The sequence below is a fragment of the Oncorhynchus mykiss genome, chromosome 16, assembly GCF_057628025.1.
Source record: "Oncorhynchus mykiss isolate SJ-2025 chromosome 16, ASM5762802v1, whole genome shotgun sequence".
In the NCBI taxonomy this organism is placed as follows: Eukaryota; Metazoa; Chordata; class Actinopteri; order Salmoniformes; family Salmonidae; genus Oncorhynchus; species Oncorhynchus mykiss.
Genome location: NC_143037.1, coordinates 48,978,142 through 48,987,992, shown reverse-complemented (window position 1 = coordinate 48,987,992; position 9,851 = coordinate 48,978,142). Strand labels below are relative to the sequence as shown.

Genomic DNA, 9,851 nt, shown 5'->3' with positions numbered 1-9,851 from the left:
TCGTGCACTGTGGCAAATTATGGGGTGCGTCAATGGCATTGCCATTGGAATCCCAATTTTAATTTATTCAGTTGCTGTGATGGGCTACATTTTGCCATGGAAACAGTATATTATTTATGGACAGATGTATGAGAAAATGAAAAAGCCCATCCAACGTGTGAAGGCCTACTCAATTCAGAGGCCTATTCAATTCAGCCCTGTCTGCTGAGGTCCAGTGCGCGCATGTTCTTTTTTATTAAATCAATGACGCCCTCACGTGGCCAGAATAGAAATTAAAACATTTGCAACACTGACACTTGAACGCACACCTGTCAGGCTATCAGATAACGTGATTTAATACAGCGATTATAAATAACACCCGTTATCCTGGCCTTTTTCAGTGTCTTGTACGCGGAGAGGCACTGTAGACCATCATACCCATCATGCATCACTATTCTTCCATTGGACATAATGGTAGGAGGGTCAAGAGATTCTTCTGTGCAAAACAAATTCAAGGCTAATGTCAATCATTTAGGATATTGTCCATTAAAATCTGAACTTGAACTTGCTTTCCAAATAAACAGCTAGACCTATATGGACCATTACCATTCAAGAGGGTCACAATGGGTCACAAAACTTTTTTATGTCATCTTCGACGATTTTAGTGGCATTGTACTGTATCCACGTGTGGTTGTACTGTGTTTAAAATGGTCAAATAAATCAAGTAAAATAACAAATTAGGCTACTGAATAGATACCCACATTGGGCCATATGGAATCGGTGTCCATCACTAAAATCTCTGAGAATCTGGTGCATGTCTTACTGATCAATGCATAAAATATTTGTAGACCTTTATCCGTTTTATCCATTCTATTTCTATTTTTCTTGCACTGTCTATGACAGGACTAGAACCCGAGATTGGGATTGGTTGACAGGCCTATCAGTAGCATCGTCCTTACCGCCCACTTCCGCCCCCTAGAGTTCTTCAAGACTAGTACACTCTTCGTTGTTTATGTTTTGTACAGCAACACATTTGGACTTTGAAAGGCTGGTAAATCACATTTACTACATTCCTTCAATTCTTTACATTGTATTTAGGCACTTTCAGTCGTTAGCTGACGTTTGCTAGCCGTTTGAATCTTTGATCCAGCACCAGCTCACTTTGCGCGCAGTTTTCGCAGAATCCAAAGACATTGGAGTGACTGGCTTGTTGGCTGACATTAGCTGTAGCTGGCTACAGTAGTACTGTAACGTTAGCTAGCTAGTGGTCCTAGTTGCTAGCCAGCCCATCACAGCTCAACAAGCTAGGGTATTTCGCAATAAGTAAATTGATTTTCTCATGGATAAAAAATAAATATAATTGTATCATTAACTGTAACTAGTTTCGTATTATTTTTCTTGTGGCACACACTGATGGATGGGAATGTGTGTTTTTGATTCCAGGTGTCTGTGAGGCTTGGATAGCCTGAACCACAAGTACCCGGCCAAAAAATAAAGATATGTTTTGAGTGACATTGCACAATACTGCTCAGAATGAACAGCGAGGAAGAGTTCTACGATGCTGAGACAGGTGGATGGATGCATGCTTTAGAAATGTCATAAAAAGTACATTAGCTAATTGGTGAGAGACTAATCGCTATGTGTTTATAATAGCAGACGCCGTGACTGTCTAAGGGAGACTTCTTAGTGTGAGTGACCCTTTTTTCTTGTATTTCTCAGGTCTCGAATCAGATGAGGACTCTTGTGAGGTCAATTTTGAAGATGCCCAAGTGTATGACAGCAAGCATTCATCCAATGCCAGCACACCTCAGGCAAATGGAGTGTGGGAGCGCAGGTGAGGTTGCAAAGGAAATATCTATGTCCTGTAGCATCACAGTTTGCATGCGTATTCAGTGCCCATCATTTTTTATGTCTTTGTGTTGGTGTTTATTACAGGAAAACCCTGCCTGCTCCAATGATCTCCAGATGTGACTACAGTGTATGGGGCATACTAAAGAAATGCATTGGCATGGTGAGGATGTCTCCAACACTTTTATGCCCCCAAAACCATCCACTATACAGACGCACAAACAGAAATCATAACAAAGCTACAAATTGGATGACATTCTGTTTACCCACATCGTACAGAGGAGTTCATACAAACGCTTTAGGGTAAATGTAATAAACAAGCTATTATCTATTAATGACTCTATTGATTTGTTCTTTGCTGCGTTTACACAGGAGCTGTCCAAGATAACGATGCCCATCGTGCTCAACGAGCCCCTGAGTTTCCTCCAGAGAATGTCAGAGTACATGGAACACACTCACCTCATCCACAAAGCCTGCACCCTGTCAGACTCCATAGACCGCATGCAGGTAAACAAAACAGATGGGATACACTGACACCCTCCCCTCAACAATAGTAGTAGTAGATAGTTGTACCTGCTCTTACGGGGCTTCACACAATGACAGACTTTGTTTTCTCCTGTGTTATCTCTATCAGGTGGTAGCTGCTTTTGCAGTTTCTTCTGTGGCATCTCAATGGGACAGAACTGGAAAGCCATTTAATCCGTTGCTGGGGGAGACCTATGAACTCACACGGTACAGTTAGCATTTTTCGTACTGTACCTCTTTTTCTGGAAACCTTTTTGAGATTTTTATTGATTTCAGAGGACAGTGTAAATAAGTCGAATCTCTTTGGATAATCTATTTACTGAGGTGTCGAGTATGCTCTTTTTAACATGCTCTTCTCTGTGTTAGTGAGGACGAGGGGTACAGGTTGATCTCAGAACAAGTGAGCCACCATCCACCTATCAGTGCCTTCCATGCCCAGTCTCTGAAGCAGGAGTTTGAGTTCCACGGCTCCATCTACCCCAAACTCAAGTTCTGGGGCAAGAGCGTGGAGGCGGAGCCTAAAGGCACCATGACACTGGAGCTGCTCAAGTGAGTGACTGCGTGTAAGAAAGCGTATGCAGTATCTACGTTGACATCTGTGTGTACTAAGCACACAATACAGACTCTCTCACATCAACCGCTAGTGACTTAATAACAACTTGTTTTGTTGCAGACGTAAAGAGGCGTTTACATGGACAAACCCTCTCTGCTGTGTACATAACATCATCATGGGCAAGCTCTGGATTGAGCAATACGGAACTGTGGAAATAGTCAACCACCAGTAAGACAGCAAATGCCAAACCTTGATTCAGAACAAACGTTTATTATGATTTATTTGATTGAATTTACTACAATAAATTAATATTCTCCCTCCCGCCTCTTCTGATTGGTCAGCACGGGGGACAGGTGTGTGTTGAACTTCAAGCCGTGCGGCATGTTTGGGAAAGAGCTGCACAAAGTGGAGGGCTACATTCAGGATAAGAGGTGAGAGAAGAATAGAGTAATGAGCCCACAATTAGGAATTTGTTAAGTCATAGTAATACACTACCTTTCAAAAGTTTGGGGACACTTAGAAATGTTCTTGTTTTTGAAAGAAAATATATATTTTTTTGTCCATTAAAATAACATCAAATTGATCAGAAATACAGTGTAGACGTTGTTAATGACTATTTTAGCTGGAAACAGCGGATTTTTAATGGAATATCTGCATAGGCGTACAGAGGCCCATTATAAGCAACCATCACAAATGTGTTCCAATGGCACTTTGTGTTAGCTAATCCAAGTTTATAATTTTAAAAGGCTAATTGATCATTAGAAAACCCTTTTGCAATTATGTTAGCACAGCTGAAAACTGTTGTGCTGATTACAGATGCCTCACAAGTCCTCAACTGGCAGCTTCATTTAATAGTACCCGCAAAACACCAGTCTCAACGTCAACAGTGAAGAGGCGATTCCAGGATGTTGGCCTTCCAGGCAGAGTTCCTCTGTCCAGTGTCTGTGTTCTTTTTCCCATCTTAACCTTATCTTTTTATTGGCCAGTCTGAGATATGGCTTTTTCTTTGCAACTCTGCCTAGAAGGCCAGCATCCCAGAGTCACCTCTTCACTGTTGACATTGGCACTGGTGTTTTGCGGGTACTATTTCAATGAAGCTGCCAGTTGAGGACTTGTGAGGCGTCTGTTTCTCAAACAAGACATTTTAATGTACTTGTCCTCTTGCTCAGTTGTTTCAGAAGAAAGTTATTTGTTTCTAGCCATTTTGAGTCTGCAATCGAACCCACAAATGCTAATTCTCCAGATACTCAACTAGTCTAAAGAAGGCCAGTGTTATTGCTTCTTTAATCAGAACAACAGTTTTCAACTGTGCTAACATAATTGCAAAAGGGTTTTCTAATGATCAATTAGCCTTTTAAAATTATTAGCTTGGATTAGCTAACACAACGTGCCGTTAGAACACAGGAGTGATGGTTGCTGATAATGGGCCCCTGTAAGCCTATGTAGATATTCCGTAGAAAATCTGCCGTTTCCAGCTACAATAGTCATTTACAACATTAACAATGTCTACTCTACACTGTATTTCTGATCAGTTTGATGTTATTTTAATAGACGGAAAATGTGCTTTTCTTTCAAGAACAAGAACATTTCTAAGTGACCCAAACTTTTAAACGGCAGTGTGTGTCGTCTGTTATGCATTCTGTCAGCATTGACGTACAATAACGACTGGATGTTTTAAGTTGTAACTCACTGTTTCGTGTGGTTGTTCCTAAATGAACTGTGCTTACATTGTTTTGGGAACAGTAAGAGGAAGCGACGTGTGCTGTATGGGAAGTGGACAGAGTGTATGTACAGTGTGGCGCCTAAGGTGTATGAAGCCAACAAGAAGAAGGCCGAAAAGGGAGATGCTAAGAAAAATAAACCGGTGAGCACTCAGAAGTGATTTGTCCAAGAACCGGCCCAATGGCAACAACAAAAAAGGTGAAATAATTTTCCTAAAATTGTGTTTCTTCCTTTCACATAAACATGCAGTGGCTTTAGGTGAAGGTATTGTAAGTACTGTAGGCATAGTGTGCTACAGCATTTCTAGTTATGACTGTTCTATTAGTGTATTATGGTAGATGGCTCTTTATGTTGCTTTAAAGTTTGTGTAAATGCAACTGTCTGTAGTTTATAGTAGACTAATGTGCATAGTCTTGTATGTAGGAGCAAAGTGCTGGAAAACAGGAGACTGAAGATATGCCTGGGGTTCAAGAGACCGTCTCTGTGATAACAGGAAGTGCCTTACTGTGGAGAATAACCCCACGACCTGCACATTCTGAAGAGGTAACACACACACACACACACACACACACACACACACACACACAGGGAGCCATTAGGGATATGGTGTTTCTTACTGTTTCTCCTGTGTACCTAATTAACCCTGACTCTCATCCTTGGTCTCTCTGGTATAGATGTATAACTTCACCGGCTTCACCATAACACTGAATGAGCTGGAGCCTGGTATGGAGAGGCTGTTGGCACCCACGGACTGCCGTCTACGACCTGACATCAGAGCAATGGAGAATGGAGACCTGGGTAATGACTCACATTGAAACACAGACGCGCGCACACACACACACTATTCGATAACAACATTCAAGATGAATCGATAACCAAACCAAATGGAGCACATTGGTTTGTATATTGCAGACACAGCAAGTGTAGAGAAGGACAGGCTAGAGGAAAAACAGAGAGCTGCACGCAAGGAATGTTCCAAGGATGAAGAAGAGTGGTCAACCAGGTGTGTTCGCTATGCAACAATAATAAGTATACGTATGTCCTGAGATGTGAATGTGTTTTCATGTTAATGTAATCCAATTTTGATTCAATCATTTCCCTGAAACAAATTCCTGTCCCATTTCTTTTGAACTTCACAGGTGGTTTCGGTTGGGAACAAACCCTCACACAGGAGCCCAGGACTGGCTGTACACAGGGGGATATTTTGATAGAAATTACACAGACTGTCCCAACCTTTACTGATGGGGCAGGAGGAACAAGGAAGGGTTTCCATCACCACCCGTAGTGGACTGATGTTTGCCCGATGATCCCGTTCGTACTCAGCCTTAGAATGTCAGGCAGCTGAGCCCACAATTTTATTACAATTTTCCCAACCTAGACAAACCTCTCCCACAATACAACAATGGAATCAAGAAGTTAATATGTATGTGACAAACATGATTTCATTCCCATTGTGCAAGTGACAAAGGGAAAATTTGAGCATTGTGAAAGACTTAAAATCGAGGCTAAGATAAGAGAATATTCAGTCTTCCTAAATGGCCTGGGCCTCCTGGTTAATTAACTGTAAGAATCCCACTCATCTCTGATGGTTTTATTTATGGTACCCAAGGCTTTCTAAAACCACATCCGATAATGTGACATCTGTGGTGGTGGCCATTGTTCAGCAGTGGAATAATGTACTATAGCTCTGATCGACATACATTATCATGTTGAGCTAGATTGGAAGGAGGAGTTTGTACAATACTCACTGTACAAACACAGTTACATTCAAAGATCAGGCTTCATTCACACAACTTTTATTCATAAGTTGTGTGAGTATTAAGACTTTTATTTGAGATGTTTCTAAAACATGATGTGCACATTATTCACGTGCTGGTTCCTTCTTAAATATTAAGGATTTGAACGTGTTGTTTTGTGACTAGAAGTCTAGAACTGAAAGCTGCTAATGACCGTGTTTTACTAACTTAGTAAACTAAGTGTTATTTGTAAATGATTGTTATGGCATTGAAAACTGTAACAAATGCAGATGATAATTTGGTGTGTGTGTGTGCGTGTTGTGCATGGTCACCTAAATAATTCTTTACACAAACGAAAACCATATAACACTTGAAAGATTGTTTTTCCAAATCGCATCCCCCTTTTTCATTACGTAAAGCTCTGGTATTGATCACAGCGACATGAAATCAAATGGAGCACCTTTTAAATGTCAGCCATCGTAAATCTATGCAAACAAACATGACCATTTTTCTCTGTCTACTGCACAACTAGGAGACATAGAATGTGAAAATAAACAAACATCACTTATGGGCCTCCCTCATTGGTATCTGACCGCTGAAGATTCTGTGCTGAACATACAGTACTTCTAGACTTGGGAGGGTGTCATACTCCAATGGGATAGCACTAGTTATCTCTTAACACTACCATCTGAGTATGCTTCCAGTCCTGTGCACAGAATGATGGTGTCTGACCTGCTTCCCCCTCCCTCACATGTTACCCTTAATAAAAAATGTTTTATGTAGAAGTAGGCTACGTTTGGCATGTTTGTAACAGTGTATCCCCTCAGATATTGATAGGTATCATTAATTAGCTGTCAGGGTTATGGTGCACAGTGGAACACTCAAAAGTCTGGTTACATATACTGTATATACGTACAAAAGTAGATGGACACCACTTCAAATGAGTGGATTCGGCTGTTTCAGCCACACCCGTTGCTGACAGTTGTATAAAATTGAGCACACAGCCATGCAATCTCCGTAGACAAACATTGGCAGTAGAATGGCCTTACTGAAGAGCTCAGTGACTCAACGTGGCACCGTCATTCGTTAGACTTCTGCCCTGCTTGAGCTGCCCCGGTCAACTTTAAGTGCTGTTATTATGAAGTGGAAACTTCTAGGAGGAATAATGGCTCAGCCTCAAAATGGTAGGCCACACAAGCTCACAAAACAGTACTGCCTTGTGCTGAAGCGCATCTGTGCTTGGTTGTAACACTCACTACCAAGTTCCAAACTGCCTCGAAGCGATGTCAGCACAATAACTGTTTGTCGGGAGCTTCAAGAAATGGGTGACCATGGCCGAGCAGCCGCACAAGCCTAAAATCAGCATGCGTAATTCCAAGTGTCGGCTGGATTGTTGTAAAGCTTGCCGCCCATTGGATTCTGGAGCAGTGCAAATGCGTTTTCTGGAGTGATGAATCACGCTTCACCATCTACCAGTCTGACGGACTAATCTCAGTTTGGCGGATGCCAGGAAAACACTACCTGTCCAAATGAAAAGTGGCAACTGTAAAGTTTGGTAGAGGAGTAATGGTCTGGGGCTGTTTTTCTTGGTTTGGACTAGGCCCCTTAGTTCCAGTGAAGGGAAATCTTAATGCTACAGCATATAATGACATTCTAGACTATTCTGTGCTTCCAACTTTGTAGCAACAAAGCCCCCGTGCACAATGGTTTGTCGAGATTGGTGTGAAAGAACTTGACATCGAACGCCTTTGGGATGAATTGGAACGCCGACTGCGAGCCAGGCCCAATCACCCAACATTAGTGCCCGACCTCACTAATGCTCTTGGCTGAATGGAACCAAGTCCCCACAGTAATGTTCCCACATCTCGTGGAAAGCCTTCCCAGAAGATGGAGGCTGTTATTTAAAGTAATTCTTCTTATTATTATTTCACCATTATTTAACCAGGAGGCCAGTTGAGAACAAGTTCTCACTTACAACTGCGTTATAGCAGCAAAGGGGGGACCAACTCCATATCAATGGCCATGTTTTTGGAATGAGATGTTCGACGAGCCACATACTTTTGTTTAGTCATGTGTAGTCTTAACATTCTGTATACTCCCCTTATCCTAAGGGTAAAAAATTACCCGCCTTCACTAAACCCCTCAAATAAAGCAGCTTAATTGAATTGTAAACCGCAAATCTATTTTGCATGAAGGAACAAATCTGTCATTCATCACAAACTTGGTGAATATCTGGGTTTTCCCTTTTCACAATGCACAATCAGTGGACACCACTCGTTTTTTATTACAACACATAATTATTTTCTTTACTAAAGTAGAGGTTTATTATTATTATTATTGCTAAAGTTACTGCATAGTTACTGCATAGGTGTAAACACATTTTTAGCATTTTTTACCCTTAAGACAACACTAGGGAGTTTTTCCTCTACACCTGCATTGCTTGCTGTTTGGGGTTTTAGGCTGGGTTTCTGTACAACACTTTGTGACATCAGCTGATGTAAGAAGGGCTTTATAAATACATTTGATTGATTGATTGAAATGTATACATGTCAGTCCTAGTCAATGTACCGGCACATTTACTGTTGTTTCTGTTGTTTTCCTGCACTTGTACAGAGCTTTTGCGAATTATTACACACATCGATCGCCAGGTTCCAGAAACACACCTTACTCTACTATATTGTGATGTTCTTACTGTACACTGGTCATTTGCAAAGAAGCAACATTTATGAAATAAAGTATCAGGACCCATAATTGAGAATTTTGTGTTTGTTAATGATGTCAAAAGAAGATGTCATTTTGATTTCACTTTCGAATATACAGTCTAGAAAATATGAATGTACAGTAAAATAAAGTTATTATATTCTATATCTGGCTGAACAGCACAAAAAACAAAATATTTTGTGTCGTTTAAAGGTGTAACATTGACGCATGTTCTAACCAATCACAGCCATGCAATGGTGGTAGTCAGCCAATCGCAATAATGTTTTTCAGAAAAGTTTTGTTACACCCTCCTGTCAGATTGTTTCTGCTCTAGTAGATGAACGTTCTCCTAGCAGCAGGATATTATGCTGGCAGCACGATCACAGATTGTTCTTCTTCAAAATAAAGATTTCCTGCAAAGACATGCTAAACTTTGGAACAACTGTTTTTCACATAATTGCAACCACCTTTGAAAAAAATAAATGGATAATTTGACAAATTTTATTTGTTATATTGTATTATTTATGCCAGCATTTCTTTTGAAATTTTACACAAATACTGGTATGTTGAAAGGTATTGTGTAGGCTATATTTAAAGAAATACACTTTCAATAAAATACAAATATATGTTTTTGGAACTACTCAACAGTCTGATAAACCTAAATTGGTCTCTTGTGCTAGGCAGCAGGTTTAATACAGAGTGTTGGGGACTCCTTACTCCACCCACTCCATTTACTGTAATGCAATACACGTTATGTGGGATACTTATTGGCCTGTAGAGAAAAAAAA

At 40.7% G+C, this 9,851-nt stretch overlaps 1 protein-coding gene across 3 annotated transcripts; it reads left to right on the top strand.

Annotated features, from left to right (window-relative positions):
* Positions 1-924: 924 nt before the first annotated feature.
* Positions 925-7,148, top strand: LOC110492742 (oxysterol-binding protein-related protein 2). 3 transcript variants are annotated; one of them, XM_021567201.3, is made up of 14 exons: positions 925-1,030; positions 1,423-1,549; positions 1,699-1,813; positions 1,915-1,990; positions 2,200-2,334; positions 2,462-2,559; positions 2,719-2,901; positions 3,026-3,133; positions 3,247-3,336; positions 4,649-4,769; positions 5,051-5,170; positions 5,302-5,425; positions 5,540-5,630; positions 5,767-7,148. In XM_021567201.3, exons 2-14 carry the CDS (start codon positions 1,513-1,515, stop codon positions 5,867-5,869), a joined length of 1,401 nt encoding a protein of 466 aa, XP_021422876.1. In that variant the 5' UTR covers positions 925-1,030; positions 1,423-1,512; the 3' UTR covers positions 5,870-7,148. The 3 variants fall into 3 exon arrangements, with proteins under 3 accessions (XP_021422876.1, XP_090059167.1, XP_021422877.1); XM_021567202.3 differs by having other exon boundaries at positions 944-1,030; positions 1,423-1,600; XM_090203041.1 differs by lacking the exons at positions 5,302-5,425; positions 5,540-5,630; positions 5,767-7,148 and having other exon boundaries at positions 939-1,030; positions 4,649-4,825.
* The last annotated feature ends 2,703 nt before the right edge of the window (positions 7,149-9,851 follow it).